Source organism: Megascapheus bottae, chromosome 6, assembly GCF_031878675.1.
Source record: "Megascapheus bottae isolate mThoBot1 chromosome 6, mThoBot2.hap1, whole genome shotgun sequence".
Taxonomy (NCBI): domain Eukaryota; kingdom Metazoa; phylum Chordata; class Mammalia; order Rodentia; family Geomyidae; genus Megascapheus; species Megascapheus bottae.
Genome location: NC_143514.1, coordinates 60,781,736 through 60,802,768, shown reverse-complemented (window position 1 = coordinate 60,802,768; position 21,033 = coordinate 60,781,736). Strand labels below are relative to the sequence as shown.

Genomic DNA, 21,033 nt, shown 5'->3' with positions numbered 1-21,033 from the left:
GCGTGCACGAAGACCCGGGTTCGATTCCTCGGTACCACATACATAGAAAAAAGCTGGAAGTGGTACTGAGGCTCACGTGGTAGAGCTCTAGCCTTGAGAAAGTCCAAGGACAGTGCTCAGGCCCTGAGCCCAAGCCCACGACTAGCAAAAAAAAAAAAAAAGACAACACTGGCTACCAAGTTGGGCACCTGTAGCTCATGCTTGTAATCCTAGCCACTCAGGAGGCTGAGACCTAAGAATCATGGTTCAAAGTCAGCACAGGCAACAAAGTCCACAGGACTCCTATCTCCAATTAACCACCAAAAAGCCAGAAATAAAGCTGTGGTTCAAGTGGCTGAGCACTAGCCCTGAGCAAAATAAGCTAAAGAACAATGGCCAAGCCCTGAGTACAAGCCCAAGTTCTGGAGGGAAAAAAAAACAAAAACACAAAACTGGGTTAAGAGCTGCCTGGCCTAATATTCCAGGAAAAATGACTTTCTTCTAGGAAAATAAGTAAAGCATTCCAACAGTCTGGGTCTAGACCACTGACTGAAGAGGTATAACCCACCTCTTTGTGTAGCCATGGGGTCTGTCTTCCTCCACTGATTATATGGATCGTGGCAGCATCTCATGAAGGGCAAGGAGAGAGCCTGCCCTGAAACTCTCTTCACTGGGGCTAGCACTACATCTCAAAGTATCATGGAATCTGAAGCAATAGCTATCTCATGACCAGTTCTTCAAGTGGACTCTGAGATAAACCCAAGAGAGATGGAAACTATCAGCACATCTGGCCCTTGAATCTCATCTTGCACTAGTCACAGTAAAGGAAAAGCCTAAGCACTGAGGAAGTCCTCCCCTGGCCTCATTTCCTCTCCTTTTACGAACTGCTTGTGCAACCTGTCACCCTTCCCTACCCCTCATAGTTTCCAAGCCTGTAAGAGCACAACTACTTGACAAGACTCTTGATCTCTGACATAGAACAGAGGAGAGTGGTACAAATAGGTACAAGTGGTTATGCCGAAGCTGGCGTGAAATTGGTGCTCCCTGGGCACACCCTGGAGACAAAAGCCACCAACCAGGCAGCCCTTGGGGGACAGGGGGCAGGAATCAGGCCTTCAAACTGACCCAAATTTCAGCCCTGAGTCTTTGGTTCACCAGAGCACCAGACACCTACTCAACAATCTGCCTTTTGTGCAATACAACATGAACCACCAAGGGCTACATGGACACAACAAAAAACAAAAAACCTTGACCCATTTACCTGGAACCTCTCCTGGCTTCCAGTCCCAGGACGGTTCCCCTGGACTCCGGCTCAGCGCACGGTCCTATCCAGGAACCCCAGGGTGGAACCCCAGAACACACCGCACCTCATCAGGGGAAGACACGGAGACGGCGTGTGCACACCCTACAAACACACCCGCCAAATTCTCATCGGGACGGAAGAGCACGCTCAGCTAGAGAAACTGAGGCACAGAAAGAGGTCGCGAGTGGCGCCGGGTCACACCGCGAGTGAAACCACGGCGCTTCACTTAACACTCCCCCAGGAATCCTCAGCACCCCATTCCCACCGGACACCTCTCCACCGCCCCCTCATCATGCCGGGCTGAGCTTCTCCACAGAACCTCCGTCCCCATGTCCCCGCCTCTGTAGGGCCCAGAGCTCGGTCTTCGCCTCACGCGTTCACCGGTTAACCCATACGCCCAGCCTACTCGAAGGCCCGGCCTGCTGCCGTCCACAGGCGAGACGCCCTCCCCCCCGCCCCAAGTCCTGCTTGCCATCCCTCATGGTACCTGCAGAGTCGCGCTCCCGAGAGCCGGCGGCGGCGGACATTTCCCTGCCAGCTTCTTCAAGCTACTCATCCCGCAGCCCGCCCGCACGCTCCGCCCCCCTAAGACGAGCCCGCCCCGCGCGCCACTCCCGCCAATCAAAATTATGTTTGCTCCACAGCCCCGCCCCCAAACAGAACTAACCCCGCCCCTTGGTAACTGCTATCCTCGAATCCTCACTTTCTTCTCCGAGATGGATACCTGCCTCCACCAATTGCCGCGCACCAGGGCGAGGGACCCGGGGCCGTGTTCCAACCTCGTGCTGTGGGAGACTCCAGCTCTAGGTCCACACATTTGTATCGGGTTAGCCAGAGGAACTCAGGATCCGGGGTCTCAGGGTCAAAGCCTGTGTCAGGAACAAGAAGCACAGTCGGAATCACGGGCTTGTGTTCTGGGGAAAATCTTCAACTCCGTTGCCCTGGACACAAGCATCTAGGTCCAAAAGCCAAGGATCAGCACCCAGGTCCTCAGTTCAAGCCCCAATATAAGCACAAAAAAAAAAAAAAAAAAACAAGGGGAGAGAGAAAGACAGATGGAGAGTGAAACAGGAGGAGAGAGAGAAATAGTATAGCTTTCCTGCTGGTTACTGGACGTGGGATGTGAACTCCAGCGCAGGTAAGAGACCTGTAAGACAAATCCTAAAGGAGAAAAAGAACTCATTCATGACTTTAAATTACTTTAAAAATTTATATACTACTAATCTATATTCAGTCTCAAGATTCTCTGCCTTCCTCCCCCCACAAAAGTGGAGTGCCAGTGGAGGAGGCTGACATCTGAAATCATGGTTCAAAGCCAGTTTGGGCAAAAAATGTTCATGACATTATTATCTGCAATTAGGCAGTGAAAGTGGGGCTGGGGCTAAAGTAGTAGAGCACTAGCCTTGAACAAAGCAAACTCAGGGATAGAATGCATACCTTGAGTTCAAGCCCCAGGACCTACATAAGAAAAACAAGAAACCTTGGATTGTTAAGTCATCCTTGACTTCTCTCCTTTATTCATACAGTCAAGTACCAAGCTCTACCCATCCATTTAACAAACATTTGTTAAGTGGCCAGTCACAGTTCTAATCAGTTGGCAAGCTGTTAGCACAATCCAAATTCACAGCTCTTGAGGCAACTTCATTGTCCTCTGTTGGACCTCCTTACTACTCGTCCAGTGCATCCTTGCTTCCCCTAACCTCCTATCCCAGCCCAGGTCACCACTCCCAGCCTCATTCTGTAAGTCTGAACCTCCTTAATACATTCTCCTTGATCTCTCTAATCCAGGTTCCTCCTTTCCTCAGCTCTTATCAGAAAAGCCTTTCTAAAGTGCTAATCTTGCCTAACCACCCCCACTTTATCCCCCAGAGCTCACCAGGAGCCAAAGGGCAGAGTTCAAGTTCCCTGAGCTGCCCTCTGCTGGCCTCTCCTTCCCAGCTCTCTTCATACCTTAACCAAGATCAGTGGAGCCTGCTCCTTCTTCCCATTGCCATGCCCTTTTCCCTCATTGTTCTTCTTTCTAAGCTTTAACATCACCTCCTACAGGAAGGCTTCCTTGAGATGGAGAGAGAGAGGGGTGGTGGGGGGGCACAGAGAGAGAGACAGAGAGAAAGACCAAAGAAGGAAGAATAGACTCTGGAGTAAGACCTAGCTAGTCTTGCTCATCCTGGCACTGTCTACAGTGTACAGGCTGTGCACTCAGGAAAAACACCTACTATCTTGGAGCTTCAGTTTCTTTATCTATAAAATGCAGACTTTGATAATACTAAAACAGAAGGTTGTGATAAAGATTAAGAGCAAGTGTTGATTTGTAAAAAGGTCTTAGAATTGTGTCTAACTCAAAAGTCCAAAGGGAGAGTCAGTTATGATTCCTTTTCAGAAAGAGAAAATATATGTTGAGTTATTGCTGCTACCTGATGAGAACTTTCACATGTGTTCTTTCCTCCTTCTTTTCTTTCCTTTTTCTTTTTTTTTTTTGCCAGTCCTGAGGCTTGAACTCAGGGCCTAGGCACTGTCCTTGGGCTTTCTCAAGGCTAGGGCTCTACCACTTGAGCCACAGCACCACTTCTAGCTTTTTCTGTGTATATGGTACCAAGGAATCGAACCCAAGGCTTCATTCATGCATGCTAGGCAAGCACTCTACCATTAGGCCACACTCCTAGCTCCCTCCTTTGTTCTCTCTCTCTGTCTCTGTCTCTGTCTCTGTCTCTCTCTCTCTCTCTTTTTCTTTCCTTCTTTCTTTTGTCAGTCATGGGGCTTGAACTTAGGGTCTGGGTGCTATCCTTGAGCTTTTCCATCTCAAGGCCATCACTTTACCACTTTGAGCCACAGTGCCACTTCTGGTTTTCTGGTGCTTTATTGGAGATAAGAGTTTCATGGACTTTACTGTCAGGACTGGCTTCAAACTGCAATCCTCAGATCTCAGCCTCCTGAGTAGGCAGGATTGCAGGCATGAGCCACCAGCGCCTATTTCATATGTGTTATTTCTTTTAATTCTCACAATCCCATTAGGGAGATATTCATGACATGTAGAAGAATATCAAAATGAAGGTTCAGAAGAGTGGTTAGTCAAAGTCACAGAGCTAAGGACTATCAGAAGTGGATTTCAGGGCCAGGAGTTTGGCCTAATGGTAGACTGTTTGCCTAGCATGCACCAAGTCCTAGGTTCAATTCCTCAGTACCACAGACACAGAAAAGGCCGGAAGTGGTGCTGAGGCTCAAGTGGTAGAGCTCTAGTCTTGAGAAAGCCCAAGGACAGTGCTCAGACCCTGAGTTCAAGCCGCAGGTTTGGCAAAAAAAAAAAAAAAAAGAAAAATGTATTTCAACCCAAAGAGGCTATCTATACTCTATTCTTACTGGTTGGCTATCCCTTACCCAAAATTCTTAGAACCAGAAGTGCTTCAGAGGGTTCTGAAGTGGATGGCCCCAGGTGCCCATGGCTTATGCCTGTAATCCTAGCTACTAGCAAGGCTGAGATCTGAAGACTGCAGTTCATAGCCAGCCTGAACAGGAAAGTATATGGGACTCTTATCTCCAATTAACCAGCAAAAATTAACCAGCTATGACTCAAGTAAAACCAGCCGTGACTTAGAGTAAAAAGGCTAAGGGACAGTGCCCAGACCCTTAGTTAAAGCCCCAGTACAGGTACAAAAAAATGCATACATAAAACAAACTTTGATGATGTGGTATTTTCTACTTGTTGGCATCATATTGACACTTAAAAAGTTTTAGGGTTTTTGGCTGTGAGTCTGGCCTAGTGGTAGAGTGCTCAAGCCCAGGACTGGCAAAAAAAAAAGAAAAGTTTTGGGGTTTTAGAACATTTCAGAGTTTGGAGTTCCAGATTCAGGATGCTCAACTGGTATTACTGTGATTATCCCTCCTAAAGCCATTACTAATGATCATTAAATGATAGCAGTAATCAGGGCCAGGAGTGTGGCCTATTGGTAGAGTGCTTGCCTAGCATGCAGGAAGCTCTAGATTCAATTCCTCAGTACCACTTACACAGAAAAAGCCAGAAGTGGTGCTGGGGCTCAAATGATAGAGAGCTAGCCTTGAGAAAGCCCAAAGACAATGCTCAGTCTCTGAGTTCAAGCCAGAGACAAGATATTAGCCTGAAAGGAAACAACTAATTCCACTGAGTGGACACCAGAGGGGCCAGCACCCTGTGGCTTAAACTTGAAGGTTCTGTAATGGCCCTCTCCTCCTCACAAACTCTCCTTTATCTCCCTGGCAGACCTCAATCTGTCTAGGAGCACTAATCTTTTGTTGTGAAGCCAAAGCTAGAACATTTATTTATTTATTTATGTCAGTCATGGAGCTTGAACTCTGGGCCTGAGTATTGTCCCTGAGCTCTTCAGCTCAAGGCTAGCGCTCTACCACTTGAGCCAGCTACCTCACCACTTCTGGTTTCTTGTGGCAGTTAACTGGAGCTAACAGTCTCACGAACTTTTTTTTTTTTTTTAAAGGTCCTGAGACTCTTTTTTTTTTTTTTTTTTTTTTTGCCAGTCCTAGGCTTGAGCTCAGGGCCTGAGCACTGTCCTTGGACTTTCTCAAGGCTAGAGCTCTACCACTTGAGCCTCAGCACCACTTCCGGCTTTTTTCTATGTATGTGGTACCAAGGAATCGAACCCGGGTCTTCATGCATGCTAGGCAAGCACTTTAACCACTAGGCCAAACTCCCGGCCCAGTCTCACGAACTTTCTTGCCTGGGCTGGCTTTGAACCATGATCCTCAGATCTCAGCCTCTGGGAGTGCCACAGTCCTGTGCCAGCAGCCTCGGGAGGGTACAGAAACTGTAAAGTATGAGTTCAAATGATAGACAGTCAATTGGAGTGGGGAAGTCAGCGCCCTCACCAGCAGAAACCCACCTTGTGAGCCTAAGTCTGACCTACCTGGACAGGCCCTGGCGACTTCCTGGAGGAACATCCTAGTGTGTGAACCAAAGGGCAGTTGGAAGACAAGGCTGAGCTTCGCTGTGTCCAGCTGGACAGTCACATCTGAGCCTACAGAGGGAGCAGGAAATGAGCCCTTGGCCACCACCAAGAGTGAAGAGCTTAGATTTTTTTGTGCCTGTCCTGGGGCCCCAGGCACTCTCTCTGAGCCCTTTTTGCTCAAGGATAGCATTCTACCACTCTGCTTTTCTAGTTAGAGATAAGAGTCTCAGACTTTTCTGCCAGGGCTGGCTTCAAACCAAAATTCTCCAATCTCAGCCTCCTGAGTAGCTAGGCATGTACCCAGCTCTTGGATTCATTTTAAGCATGAAGTCCCTAGAATGGAAAATTGAGCCCTGGCTCCAGGTCCGTTGACTTTAAACAACTTACCCATAGCTGCTGATAGGACAATAACTGGTACCCTCTGACCCTTTAGTTTCAAATGAGCATCAGCCCCACTTTTCAGAGGGAGCTTGAGACTCTGAAAACCAAACAGCCTCACCACTGCATCACAGATGAATCTAGCAGAGACAGGTTCTCTGGAGCTATGGTCTTTCCTTCACCTCCCTTGCCCTATCCAGGATGAAAAGCTTATAGAGGTGGACTAGAAGAACAGCCCATCAGGTGATCTTCCTGGTAGTTCCAAACACTTTGCTAAGACACAGTGAAGAAAACAGATGTGGGCTAACTAGAAAACCTCTTATTCATAGCAAATGCCTAGTGCAAGGTGAGCACACAAAAAAGTGAATGAGCAGAAGCCATCTAGCATAGCAGAGCATTTTAAGAGTTAAGAGATGGGCTGGGAATGTGGCTTAGTGGTAGAGTGCTTGCCTAGCATGCATGAAGCCCTAGGTTCCATTCCTTAGTACCACATACACAGAAAAAAGCTGGAAGTAGTGCTGTGGCTCAAGTGGTAGAGCACTAGCCTTGAGCATAGAGAGGCTCAAGGACAGTGCCCAGGCCCTGAGTTCAAGCCCCAGGACTGGCAAAAAGGAGGAGAAGGGGGAGGAGGAGAAGGGGGAGGAGGAGAGTGGGTTGTAGCACTCTGGGCATGAAGACACAAATCTGTTATCCCAACTATGATGAAGATACAATGTCTGGCCCTGTTGGCATATACCTGCCATCCCAAGTGACATAGGGTAGTGCAGTAAGAGGATCTCAGTCCAGGATGATTTAGACATGTAGCAGCACCCGATCCTGAAGATAACCAGTGGAAAAAGGGGATAGATGTGGCTCAAATGGTAGAGTGTCTGCCTAACAAATGTGAGGCCCTAAGTATACTTCCCATTACCACCAAAAAAAATTTTTTTTAAAGTATAGGCTTCAGAGTCTGGAATCTGAGTTTGAATCCTGCTTCCACCCAGTATTACTTTTTTTAATTTCTCTGGACCTCAGTTACCTTGTTCATAAAATGGATATTTATTTGTAGATCTTTCCAGATCTTTGTTTTTTAATTAAAGGCCACAATGTATCTTCTGTTTTTGAGCATTCTAGACAGATATTCTACTACTAGAACACCAACTTCTCAAGCTTGCCAAATTTTGTGTGTAAACCTTGTATTATATAACCTGACAGAAGATAGTATCATATAACCTGACAGAAGATAATCACTGATTAAATATTCCCCTCTATTATTATTGTCTAGCAAAGAAGTCAGACATTAAATAAGTGAATACAAATAATAAATTCTTATAAGTCACAGAGGTCTGGCTAGGATAAGGCACATATATCAGTGAGAGAGCAATTTCAAGGCTTTGTCCAAAGACTCCCCTAGCTGAGAAGCCAGTGCCAGAGGCTCTTGCCTGTAATCCTAGCTACTCAGAAGGCTGAGCCCTGAAGATCAGGGATCTCCAACCAGAGCAGGAAAGTTCCATGTGACTCTTACTTCCAATCTGCTACTGTCTCAAGTGGTAGAATGCCAATCTTGAGCACAAAAGCTCAGAGAAAATGCCCAGCCCTGAATTCAAGCTCCATGATCAGTACAAGAAAGAAAGAAAAGGAAAGAAAGAGAGGAAGGAAATAAAGGAGAGGAAGGAAGGAAAGAAGGCAGGCAGTCAGGGAAGGGAGGAGAGAAAGGAAGAAAGGAAAGAAAAGAAAAAAAGACAGACTTGCAGGGAAAAGAAATGTGTGAAAGGGGGCCGGGAGTTTGGCCTAGTGGTTGACTGCTTGCCTAGCATGCACAAAGACCCAGGTTCCATTCCTTGGTACCACATACACAGAAAAAAGCTGGAAGTGGTGCTGAGACTCAAGTGGTAGAGCTCTAGCTTTGAGAAAGTCCAAGGACAGTGCTCAGGCCCTGAGTTCAAGCCCAGGACTGGCAAAAAAAAAAAAAGAAATGTGTGAAAGGAAGCCTGGACGAATTCCTACAACTCCTATAAATGGAGAAAGTGGCTAGGTGCAGGAAGGGGGAACCTCTGCCATGAGAATATGTGATGTCTAGCTAGGAGCTGGTGGCTCACACCTGTAACTAGCTATTCAGGAGGATGAGATCTGAGGATCAAGATTTAAAGCCAGCCTGGCACAAAAGTCCATGAGACTCTTACCTCCAGTTAACACAAGAAAACTGGAAGTAGTGCTGTGGCTCAAGTGGTAGAGCAGTAGCCTTGAGCTGAAGAGCTCAGGGACAGTGCCCAGGCCCAAAGTTCAAGCCCCATGACCAACAAGAGAAAAAGAGACAGAGAGAGGGGGTGAGGGGAGAGAATATGTGATGTCTCAGGTGATTGAGGCCATCCAGGGGACTCCAGTACAGCAACCATGTGCTATGGATAGTGATGAGACAGAAGAGGTGGGCAGGGCCATATGTGAATAGTTTAATTACCACAATAAGAATAGTGAGAGCTGGGAGCTGAGTGCCAGTGGCTCACATCTGTAATCCTAGCTACTCAGGAAGCTGAGATCTGAGGATTGTGGTTCAAAGCCAGCTCAGGCAGAAAAGTCCATGAGGCTCTTATCTCCAATTAATCACCAGAAAAACAGAAATGGCCCTGTGCTTCAAAGTTGTAGAGTGCTAGCCTTGAGCAAAATTGATCAGGGACAAGTGCCCAGACCTGAATTCAAGCCCTATAACAGACAAAATAAAATAAAATAAGAATAGTGTTCTTACTTCATAGCATTCCTCTCTGTCTGAAAATAGTCCTCCCCTTATCTCCCACTGGGACCCAGACTGACAGGACCACTCACCAAGGATGTAGAGTTCACCTTCTGGGAATACTGTGGGAGAGGGAAATGAGAATGTCTTTAGCAACTGAGGACCCCTGTCCCCCCATCCCCCACACATGCACACAAGAACAGAGAAACCTAAAGGGGGAGGAGCTCCCAGAGGAGAGGGATTCACACCACCCAATCTCCTGTGGCACCTTCTTCCAGTGTAAAATCCCGCGAGACGGGCACAATCTGGTCCAAAGAGATATCGTCCCCTGTAATGGCCATCCTCCGGTGTGTGTACAGGAAGAGACTAAGGGCAGAAAACAGAAGTAAAAACAGAGCTGGCCATAGCTTGGAGGTCTAAGTGTTCATGTTCTCCCAGGGTCCCAATTCTGTCCTGGCTGGGCCCATTCCTCAACCTTTCTGATGACAGTGACCATGAAGGATGTAATTTATGCCTGCCTTGTTAGTGAAACACATTTGATTTGGCCCAGGTTGTATGTATGGAACTGTGCATCCTTAGCCACCTCCTTTCTCTACCTGAACCTTAGTTCCCCTACCCATAAAATTAGGAAACTTTGGGCCAGGAGTTGGCCTAGTGGCAGAGAGCTTGCCTAGCATGCACAAAGCCCTGGGTTCGATTCCCTGGAACCACATACACAGAAAAAGCCAGAAGTTGTGCTCTTCCCCAAATGGTAGAGTTCTAGCCTTGAAAAAGCTCAAGGACAGTGCCCAGGCCCTGAGTTCAAGTCCCAGGCTTAGCTAAATAAATAAGTAAATAAATGACAGTGGATTAGAAAATTTCTGAGGCTCCCTTCCCTCCCAGCTCTGAGACATTAAGATTCACTTACTAGCTATGAGACCTCTGCCAAGTATTACTCTCTTCTCCCGTGTAATTGGCAGATATTTATTCCCAGGTGACAGTTAATGAGTACCTTCTCTATACCTCATACTGTGTTTAAAACCTTTACATGTACTGACTTACTTTAATCTTTTTTTTTTCTCTAGGGGAGGGTGTGCTGGGAATTAAACCCATGGCCTTATACCTACTAGTGCTCTACCACTGAATTATACTCTCAACTCCAATGTGCTCATCTTTAATCTGACCAGCTGAAATAGGCAGGAATAAAACAGCTTGCCTAGGATCACAATGACTAGACATGAATCCAGACATTCAGACCATGAACTCAAGATCTGGACACTATGATAACTATGTCTTTTCCAGAAGTCTCCTCATGTCTTGCTGATTATATGAGTTAATACATGCAAAAAGGCTTTAAATATGATGTTCAAAGAACAATAACTATCATTATGATAATTACTCTAGGAGAATTAGATTCGAGCCTAGAGGAATGGCAAAAGTCCAATTGGAGGGTACAATGAAGTCTGTTATGGCCCGGAAGACAGGCAACTCCAGAGTCTATCACTCACGCATATTCCTGGCCACCGTGTTCCACGCGGTAACGCACCAACCCCAGCAGGCGGCTCTGCCTGCTGTCTCCCTCACACAGTGTACCTTGTACCGCCTGCTGCTCAGTCAAAGAAAAAAAATCGAAGTCCAGGCCAGGTGTTCCTAATCCAGCTCATTCCACCAGTCCCTGCCTTTTCCTAACCCCCACCCACCCAAGCTGTCACCTTGGATATGTCACTTCATCTCTGGGCCTTCCATATCTGTGACATAGGAATTACAGTTTCCACATCTCCAGGTAGGGAGTTGCATATTTAAAGAAAGCACCTGGCAGAGAGTCCAGGACCAAGTCAGTATTTAATAAATCCTGGCCTCCTTCTCTTCTGATGGCTAAAAGAAGGGCACGGGGCAGAGACTGTTATCTTCCCTTCTATTGCCCAAAGCCAGGGCAGGCCCTGGGCCCGGAGCTCAAGTCTGGAAAGGATATGATGATGCAGTATTCCCCCTCCGACAGCGTCTCCTGGATGGCCACCGACTGGTCCATGCTGGATCCTGTTGAGCAGACAGGCTTGAAGGGAGAGCTGATGGAAATCTATTTGGGTCAACCAAGGAGATGACAGAGTGGGGCAGGGGCCTTTGCTGAGGAAGAAGGAAAGGCCTGGCCCTCGTCCACATTCTTTCTCCCTATCATGTACCTTGTAAGATTTCAGAAAGAGGCCCCCCATCCCTTTTCTCCTCGCCATGTCTGATTCATTGTGCCACCCTCTCTCTGGGAGTGCATCCAGGTGAGTGGGGACCGGCCTTCTTGTTGCAAATAGGAGACTAGGAGACAGAGTCCCCAATGCTTCTTAGCTCAGCACCCCCTTTTCAGAGGAGCAATGTTGGTCCTCTGTGGGAGAGGTTGGTGACATATCTGAATATAGTTGGGAAAGACTTGTCCTAACTCTAGGTGGGGAGAATCCCCTCCAGGGAAGGAGCCCAATCCTGTTTGTTCCTTTTTCCCTTGAGGCGGGAAAAGCAGCCCGTTGTTCCTTGCCCTCACCCTATCCAGCAGGCCCATTGCATCAGCCTCTGGCTGGGGGTGGGCACTCTGACAGCCGCTGGGCAGGGGTCCCAGCCGTCAGCCTGCCCACCTCCTCTCACTCCGCACCCCCCTACAGCTCTCCCTTCCCCTCTGCCATTGCCACCTACCTCCCGAGCTGTCAACGCTGGACCCTTGGTACCGGGGCCCCGGCTGAGCCAGGAACTACATTTCCCAGCAGCCCCCGGTGCCACTGGCCCTCCGGCTAGCCTGCAAGTCCCGGCATGCCCGAGTTAGGGCTGGGGGGAGTGTCCACATCCGTGTTAACCCTGTAGATCCTGAGATAAACTGGGCTTCCGGGGCTGAGGAATCTCTCTAGCCTCCAAGTCACGGACCCAAGACTCCTGTCCCAGAAAGCCTCAAGGCAGGGGGCGGGGGGCGGGGGGCGGGAGAATTTCCCCTGCTTAATTCCACCCTCTTTCTCCCTTCAATAACTGCCCCGTCCACCTGCCCTAGGTAGAGATATTTGTCTTTTCAGGCTTCATTATCCTAAGTTGAGGACGTTGTTCCAGATGGGGAGGTTAGATAAGTGAGTCCAGGAAAGCCTCAGCCTGTGGGTCATTTACTAAGATGAAAGTTTCCTGAGGACTCCCATCCATTTTCAGGACGTATTTGTTCAATTAATGAATTATCTTAATGACTACACCACTCTCGAGCAACTGATTCACAAAGAAAGTTCAGCTGGGCCAGTGGTAGGGAAGAGTAACTTGTTTCTTTTAAAATTTTTATTATAGAGATGACATACAGAAGGGTTATAGGTACATAAGTCAGGTAATGGGTACATTTCTCTTCAGACAATGTCACCCCACTGGTTTCATCTCTAACCTAGTCCCCTTCTTTTTCCCTAAAGGCTAGTTCAGCCCTTTCAAGAAGCAGATGTACCTTCTCTTTAGTTATCTCTTCCAGGAAATACCTACTGCACTAATGGAGCGCAAGCTTATTGGAACTCAGTTTTAAAGTCAAATGTGGGATGAGAGGGGAAAGAATTGATTCTGGTTCTTTGAAATTAAGGAAGTAGAAGGCTCTGCAGGAAAGCAGGGGAACTTAGCCTGGCGCACTTCTGTGTCTCTATCTCTGTGTCTTGCTCTATCTTCTTTTTTTTTTTTTTGCCAGTCCTGGGGCTTGAAGTCAAGGCCTGAGTACTGTCCTTGGGCTTTCTCAAGGCTAGAGCCCTACCACTTGAGCCACAGCACCACTTCCCGTTTTTTTTCTATGGATATGGTACCAAGGAATTAAACCCAGGTCTTCCTGTATGCTAGGCAAGCACTCTACTACTAGGCCAACTCCGCCCCTTTCCTTCCTTTCTCTTTTTCTGATACTGGGATTTGAACTCACGGCCTCTCAGTTTATTTGCAGGGCTGGCATTCTACCATTTGAACCACATACCTCTGGTCTTTTTTTGGGGGGGGGGCCTGGATATTATTTTGGAGATGAAGTCTTACAGACTTTTCTACCTAGGCTGTCTTTAAACCACTATTCTCTAGATCTCAGCCCTCTAAGTAGCTAGATTATAGGCATGAGCCACTGGATCATGGCTCCCATCTTCTTTTAATGTCAAAGGCTAAAAGAGGTACAGCCAAGGTACTTTTCACAGTTACACACACACACACACACACACACACACACCCCGGGGAAAAAAACTTTTGGGTGGGGCATTGATGGCTCAAGTCTGTAATCCTAGCTACTCAGGAGGCTTAAGCCTGAGATCATGGTTCAAAACCAGCCTGGGCAGGAAAGTCTATGACACTCAGTTTTTGTTTTGGGCCAGTCCTGGATTTAAGCTCAGGGCCTAAGCATTGTCCTTGAGTTATCTCAAGGCTACCACTTGAACCACAGTACCACTTTCGAGTTTTTCTATGTGTGTGGTACCAAGGAATCGAACCTAGCAGGGTCTTCAGGTATTCTAAGTAAGCACTCTACCGCTGGGTCAAACTCCTGGCCCCAACATCTATGACAATTTTATTTCCAATTAACCACCAGAAAACCAGAAGTGGAGCTGTGGCTCATAGTGGCAGAGTACTAGCCTTGAGCAAAAGAATTCAGGGATAGTGCCCAGGCCCTGAGTTCAAGCCTTGCTGCTGACAAAAACAAAAACTGTCTTTGAAGGATTCTGGAGTCTCCATTGTATAGGGGTCAGATAAGAAGTTTTCTGTCTTGTGGCCGGGAGTTTGGCCTGGTGGTAGAGTGTTTGCCTAACATGCATGAAGACCAGGGTTCGATTCCTTGGTACCACATATATAGCAAAAAGCCAGAAGTAGTGCTGTGGCTCAAGTGGTAGAGCCCTATCCTTGAGAAAATCCAGGGACAGTGCTCAGGCCCTGAGCTCATGCCCAGGACTGGCAAAAAAAAAAAAAAGTTTTCTGTCTTTTGGAGGTTTCCCCAGAAAAATCCAAGCCTCTCCCTGGGATTGTAAATAAGGCACTGCCATTTAGATGGGCCCTAGGTTCAAGCCTAGGCTGTGGGAGGGGAGGAGGGAGAAGATTACAGATCACAGTTAAGGAGTAATGAATCCTTTTCACTAAAGGTATAGGTACAGGAATCTGAACTGGTGGGTTTGGGGGCCTGCAAGGCCTACAAGGTCTTCCTAGAGATCACATCCTGATTCTACTGGGCCAGGAGGGACAGGAGCAAAGAGGGAAGAAGCAGCAATATGGAAGCAGCCTGAATCCAGGCAGGAGGCAGCTGCCTGAGGCCAAAGTTTGACAGCACTGTTGGTAACAGGGCTGACACTTGGGGCTTCCTGCCATGCATGAGATCAGGGTTCGATTCCTTGGTACCACATACATAGAAAAAGCTGGAAATGTGCTGTGGCTCAGTGGTGGGCTATCAGAAAGCCCAAAGACAGCGCTCAGACCCTGAGAACAAGTCCAAGCCGGGTCTTCATGCATGCTAGGCAAGCACTCTACTGCTAGGCCAAACTCCCTCCCAAGTCCGTGAGACTCTTATCTCCAATTAACTACTAGAAAACCAGAAGTGGCGCTGTGGCTCAAGGGATAGGGCATAGTACTTTTCTCCTGGAAGGGAAAGCATTGAGAGGTGGATATAGGACATCAAGTGACACAGAGGCTGTGCTTGTATTACTGGTCCTGGCCAGCCACCACATGTTGACAGTGGTTTCTCTTCCATTTTCCAGAGCAGACAGCTGTAACAAGGTGATCCATTACCAGGGGTGGGAAGTGGCTTGTCCTTTGGGATGGCCAGATCTAGAGTAGGACAGGCAGCCTGGGGAAGTGCTCGTGGAAGTGGGGGTAGGAGAAGGCAGATCCTCTGAAAGCTTGTATTGTGAACCATTCACAAACTGCTAGTCTTTTCTGTTGTTACCCAGGGCAGACACAGGCTGCTGTGTATTTCCTTAGGGCTGGGGAAGTAAGGGGATCTGACCTGTTAAAGAACGGGTAGCCCAGCTTTAGGGAACTGATTGGGGAAGAAGACTCCTGAGATAGGCTTCAGGTAGACAAGAGGTTGAAAAGCTGGTGAAAATTGGACTGAGATTTGGGGGGGCTATCCAGAGTAAGGGCGAGCTGGGTGGGTAGTGGACAGGAGGGCTACGAGCTTGTGAAGTTAAAGGTTATAGCAGTGGACAGGATGGTCTCAGAGTTGAGGCCTGGCCAGGCACCAGTGGTGCCTGAGATCTGAGGATCAAGGTTCAAGGCCAGCTTGGGCAGGGAAGTCTGTGAAGGTTTGGTTGTTGTTTTGGTGGTCTGCAGGTTTGGAGTGCTGTCCCTGAGCTTCTTTTGCTCAAGGCTAACGGTATACCACTTGAGCCACATAGCCACTCTTAGCTTTTTCTGAGTCATTTATTGGGGATAAATGTCCATCAGACTTTCTTGTCTGGCCTGGCTTCAAACTATGATCCTCAGATCTCAGCCTCCTAAGTAGCTAGGATTACAGGTGTGAGCCACTGGTGCCCAGCATCTGTGACACTCTTTTGTGGGGGGGAGGGAGACGGGGATCGGCTAGTTGTGGGGTTAAACTCAGGGCCTGTGTCTCTGAGCTTCTTGTGCTCAAGGCTAGCACTCTACCACTTGAGCCACAGTCTGGCTACTTCTGGCTTTTTCTGTTTATGTGCTACTGAGGGCTTCATGCATGCTAGGCAAGCACTCTACCACTAAGCCTGTGAGATTCTTTTTTTTTTTTTTTGCCAGTCTTGGGGCTTGAACTCAAGGCCTGAACACTGTCCTTGGACACTTTTAGCTCAAGGCTAGCATCCTGCCACTTGAGCCACAATGCCACTCTGTCTTTTTCTGTGTATGTGTTACTGAGTAATCGAGCCCAGGGCCAGGTGAGCACTCTACCACTAGGCCAAACTACCAGTCCTGTGAGATTCTTATTTCTAGTTAATCCCACCAGAAAACCAGAATGGAACTGTGACTCAAATGGTAGAGCACCAGCCTTGAGTGAAAAAAAGCTTAGTGGCCAGGCCCTATATTCAAGACCCAATGGAGAAAAAGAGACAGACAGACAGACAAAGAGACAAAGGAGTCAGGGCACTAGGGATGAGCACCAAGGGTAGGGATGTCTCACCAGAGAATGAGGTGGACACATTGAGCACCAGGCAGAGAGGTGGGTCAAGGTAGCACCACAGTATGCAGGGACCAAAGCTGAGACTTGGGTTGTTGGTCATCGGTCAGTAGGCAGGAGACAGAACTGGTTTTATTTCCTGCATCACAGCTACCCAGGAGCAAGTGGTACAGCCACCTTGGGCTGGATCTCAGCTTCTTTTAGCATCTCAAATATACTTTTCCCTCTTGCTCCTGAATCTCTGTCCCCTGTGTCTGACCATATCTGAGTGTCAGTAGTCCTTCTGATGGCCCCTCCACTTCCCTTCACCTCAGAGTGGCATTTGTCTGGGCCCCATGCTGCCCCAGCCCTACACCATGCAGTGGTATCCCCTGAGCCCCACACCCTGCATCAGGTGGGAGAACCTTGTCTCCTGATGGTGCACCTCTCTGGAGTGCAGTGGTAGCCCTGGCTTGTCTATGGATGGGTTGGAGCACTGTGACACCCATCCTCAGGTGGCGGGAGGGTTTTCCCTCCTTTACAAGTGGCTTACTTAGACAGGATCAGGGGTCAGCTGGCTATTTTGATTATCGGCGTACCAGAATTTGAACTCAGGCCTTTGTGCTTGCTCTACCACTTGAGCCTCATCCCCAGTGGGTCAGCAGACTTCTTTTCAAGTTCTGGGTCCCAGGAAACTCAGTAGGAGGACTGGTAGGAGGAAAAGAAGAGAGGATAAACAAACTCAAAAGTTACAGGTCAAGGAAAAGTCATGTAGTGATTACAGGGAAGGGGTATGAGATCAGGGAAAAACAAGTAGGAGCAATCAATCCTAGCCATTTGGGTTGGTCACAAGATGCAGGAAAGAATAGGGTTTCTGGGCTTAGAACAGCTATTTTTTTTTTTTTTCTCCCCAGTCCTGGGCTTGAGCTCAGGGCCTAAGCACTGTCCTTGGACTTTCTCAAGGCTAGAGCTCTACCACTTGAGCCTCAGTACCACTTCTTGCTTTTTTCTATGTATGTGGCACCAAGAAATTGAACCCAGGCTTTCGTGCATGCTAGGCAAGCACTCTATCACTAGGCCAAACTCCCAGCCCCCAGAACAGCTACCTTTGAGCAAAGTAGCCCCACCACAGGTATCTGACCAGGAACTACATGATCTAAAGAATGAAGAACCAGTCTGGGTCAGCTCAGGCAAGCTGAAAACAGAAACTCCTGTCATCACCCACCACAGATGAGTAAACTGAGGGTTGAGAGCAGGGTGGTCAAGCTGTAGGAAACACAGGATCCCAAGTGTGCAGCTTTTGCTTCCCAAAGACCATGCTGTCACAGGGACAGACTGAGGCAGGCCCAAAGGGCGTTGTGTCCTAGAAACAGCCCCCTGCGAGTAGATACTGTTGGCATGGCAACAATATCCCAGGCTTAAAGGGAAACCCTGGGTCATAGAGTCATAAAGTCTGGTTCACCTTGTTAAAAGCTGCTTCAGGATTCAGACTCCAACCAGTCCTTAAGTTTGATCTAAGCCAAGGGCAATAGGTAGTGCTAAGTCTGTATTCTTGAATCCTAGGCTGTATCCCATTGACCACACATGTGTCTGCTAAGTCTGAATCTATACAGGCTTCTTCACAGAAGGGTTTCATGATAGGGATGAGAGTGAGCATTATTTTCACCTTCCTGCTATACTTGGAAGGCTGAGCACAACCATCACCCATGATTCTATAGCCAAGGGGCATCTGATCTTTGTTCTCATGGTTATAATTCTCCATCAGCATTCATCTGTCTTGTGGTGACAGCAGCTAGGAGGCAGGGTGTTGTGATTCGGGGGAAAGTTGTCAGCAAGGAGCCCTCTGGGTTGGGTCCCTTGTGATGGTGGTGGTTGATGCATGAATAGGGCCATGCCCAGGGCGCTGAGGTGCAGCTTAGCAATAGGGGTTGCTTCTCTCTCCATCCTTATCCCTTGTCCCAGAGCCTCCACGACTCAAGAAATAGTTCTTGAGCCGGGAGTTTGGCCTAGTGGTAAAGTGTTTGCTTAGCATGCACAAAGATCCGGGTTCGAATTCTCGGTACCACATACATAGAAAAAAAGCCAGAAGTGGTGCTGTAGCTCAAGTGTTAGAGGTCTAGCCTTGAGAAAGCCCAAGGAAAATATTCAGGCCCTGAGTTCAAGGATCAGGACTGACAAAAAAAAAGAAAGAAGAAATAGTTCTTACCCAGTCTGTACTTCTCCAAGGGAATTTCAGACTACACAGCTAAAGGAACAAGAGCCAGGTACCTGTCCTTGTGAGAAGGACTCAGGTCTACCACACGAGCACTTTTTCCATCCCTGGTTGGGGCAGATGAGGCTGGAAGGAAAACTCAAGAAAATCAGAAGGCTGGGCAAAGCCTATTGGTGACTTCCTGCCTACCTTTTTATTTTTTTTAACCTAAGCATTTCTCTAAAGCTAGAGTATTTTCAGTATTCCTGTGTCCCATCCCACTCTGAGCTATGGAGAACAGCAAGGTATGTGGATGAGTCAGGGAGGCTCAGGTGCAATCCCTGGAAGCTCATAGCTGTCCTCCTTCTGCAGGGGGGATGGGAGGAGAGGAAGTTAGGTCAGTTACTTAACACATTCAATTGTAGTTGCTATTAAAAAATTGATGGGATTGGAGAACATAATGTTGAGCTAGGTAAGCCAAACTCAAAAGGCCAAATAACTGCTTTTGCTTATATACAAAAGCCAAACCTAAAAGATAGATTCATGGACATATGCGCACACACACACATAAATGGGAGACTAACTGTGGGATACATAGGAAGATGAGCAAGGGTAAAAGAAGGGTGAGCCAGGTGTGGTGGCTCACACCTATAATCCTAGCTACTCAGGAGGCTGGGAACTGAGGATCTTGATTCAAACCCGCTTGGGCACTAAAGTCTTTGAGACTTTTATCTCCAATTAACTACCAGGAAACTGGAAGTGATGCTGTGGCTCAAGGGGTAGGGAGGCAGCCTTGAGCTGAAAAGCTCAGGGATAGCGCTCAGGCCCAGAGTTCAAGTCCCACAACAACAACAACAACAACAAAAGAGCCGAGAGTTTGGCCTCATGGTAGAGTGCTTGCCTAGCATGCATGAAGACCAGTGTTCAATTCCTCAGTACCACATACACAGAAAAAGCTGGAAGTGGTGCTGTGGCTCATGTGGTAGAGTGCTAACCTTGAGGTAAGCCCAAGGGCAGTGCTCAAGCCCTGAGTAAAGCCCTGGGACTGGTAAAAAAAGAAAGGGGGGGGGGGAGAAAAATGAAGGATGAGCTGGGCGCAGGTGGCTCACATCTGTAATCCTAGCTACTTAGGAGGCTGAGATCTAAGGATCAAGGTTCAAAGCCAGCCCAGGCACAAAAGGACTTTATCTCCAGTTAAACTCTAGAAAATGGGAAGTGGGGCTTGGCTCAAGGACAGGACAATAGCCTTGAGCTGAAGAGCTCAGGGACAACACCCAGGCCCAGGGGTAGGGTGGTAGCCTTGGGCTAAAGAGCTCAGGGACAGCACCCAGGCTGAGTTCAAGCCCCATGACCCACCAAAAAGAAAAAAAAAGAAAAAAGAAGGAAAGATCGAGGGTGAATATTTTAAAAATATAGTATAGGCTGGGATTGTGGCTTAGTGGTAGAGTACTTGCATAGCATGCATGAAGCCCTGGTTCAATTCTTGTTTCCACACGAACAGAAAAAGCCAGAAGTGGCTCTGTAGTTCACGTGGTAGAGTGCTAGCCTTGAGAAAAAGAAGCTCCAAGACAGTGCCTAGACCCTGAGTTTAATCCCCAGGACTGGAGATATACATACATACATACATACATACATACATACATACATATATAAAATTTTTTTGACTGTTCTGGCTTGAACTCAGGGCTTTCCTCAAGGCTAGAACCCTACCGCTTGAGCCACAGCACTGCTTCCAGCTTTTCTATGTACGTGGTACCGAGGAATCAAACTTGGGTCTTCATGCATGCTAGGCAAGCACTCTACCACTAGGCCAAACTCCAAGAAATAGTTATTTCTTAGAAAGTCTAAAACACCACAGGGAAACCCCTTGGCATAATTAATACACTGAAAATAAAAGAATGACAGAAAAGTAGAACAGGATCAGATGGGAACATGTGCACCAGCATGATGGGGTAAGACTAGAACAGGGGGAATGAGGATGAATATGGTCTGTTGAAGTAGGTTTTTTGGTTTGTTTGTTTGTTGTGTCAGACATGGGGGTTGAACTCAGGGCCTGAGCACTGTCCTTGGGCTTTCCTCAAGGCTAGAATTCTACCACTTAAGCCACAGCACCACTTCCAGCTTTTTCTATGTATGTGGTACTGAGGGATTGAATCCTGGTCTTCGTACATGCTAGGCAAGCACTCTACCAATAGGCCAAACTCCCAGCCCCTGAAGTAGTTTACACAAATGAAAATAGGACAATGAAGCCTGCTGAAATGGTTTAAAGAGGGGGAGTGGGTTGGAGGATTGTGCTAAAGGGGTGAGGCGGACCAGGATACATTGTAGACATGTGTGGGAATGTCACAATGGAACCCTTGTATAACTAACTTATATGCACTAATAAAAAAAAGCAGAATCTTAGCTGCTACTCAAGCTGGTGAGAACGAGGTAGGGAGGCATTAAGAACTAAAAGATTGCATTAGTTTTCAGTCCTGGACTTCAGAAAAAGACACA

At 47.7% G+C, this 21,033-nt stretch overlaps 1 protein-coding gene across 3 annotated transcripts in view; it reads right to left on the bottom strand.

Moving 5' to 3' along the window:
• Inpp5b (inositol polyphosphate-5-phosphatase B) overlaps positions 1–12,025 on the bottom strand; it is a 64,096-nt gene extending 52,071 nt beyond the window's left edge. For 2 of the 3 annotated variants that reach the window (XM_090335184.1, XM_090335182.1), the window contains exon 1: positions 1,770–1,843. In XM_090335184.1, coding sequence (XP_090191310.1) covers positions 1,770–1,809 — 40 coding nt within the window. In that variant the 5' untranslated portion in view covers positions 1,810–1,843. Of the gene's footprint in view, positions 1–1,769; positions 1,844–2,010; positions 2,152–6,174; positions 6,286–9,393; positions 9,424–9,569; positions 9,668–10,788; positions 10,884–11,252; positions 11,318–11,956 lie in introns of those variants that run through there. The other variant, XM_090335185.1, reaches the window with a different exon arrangement.
• Between the last annotated feature and the right edge of the window lie 9,008 nt (positions 12,026–21,033).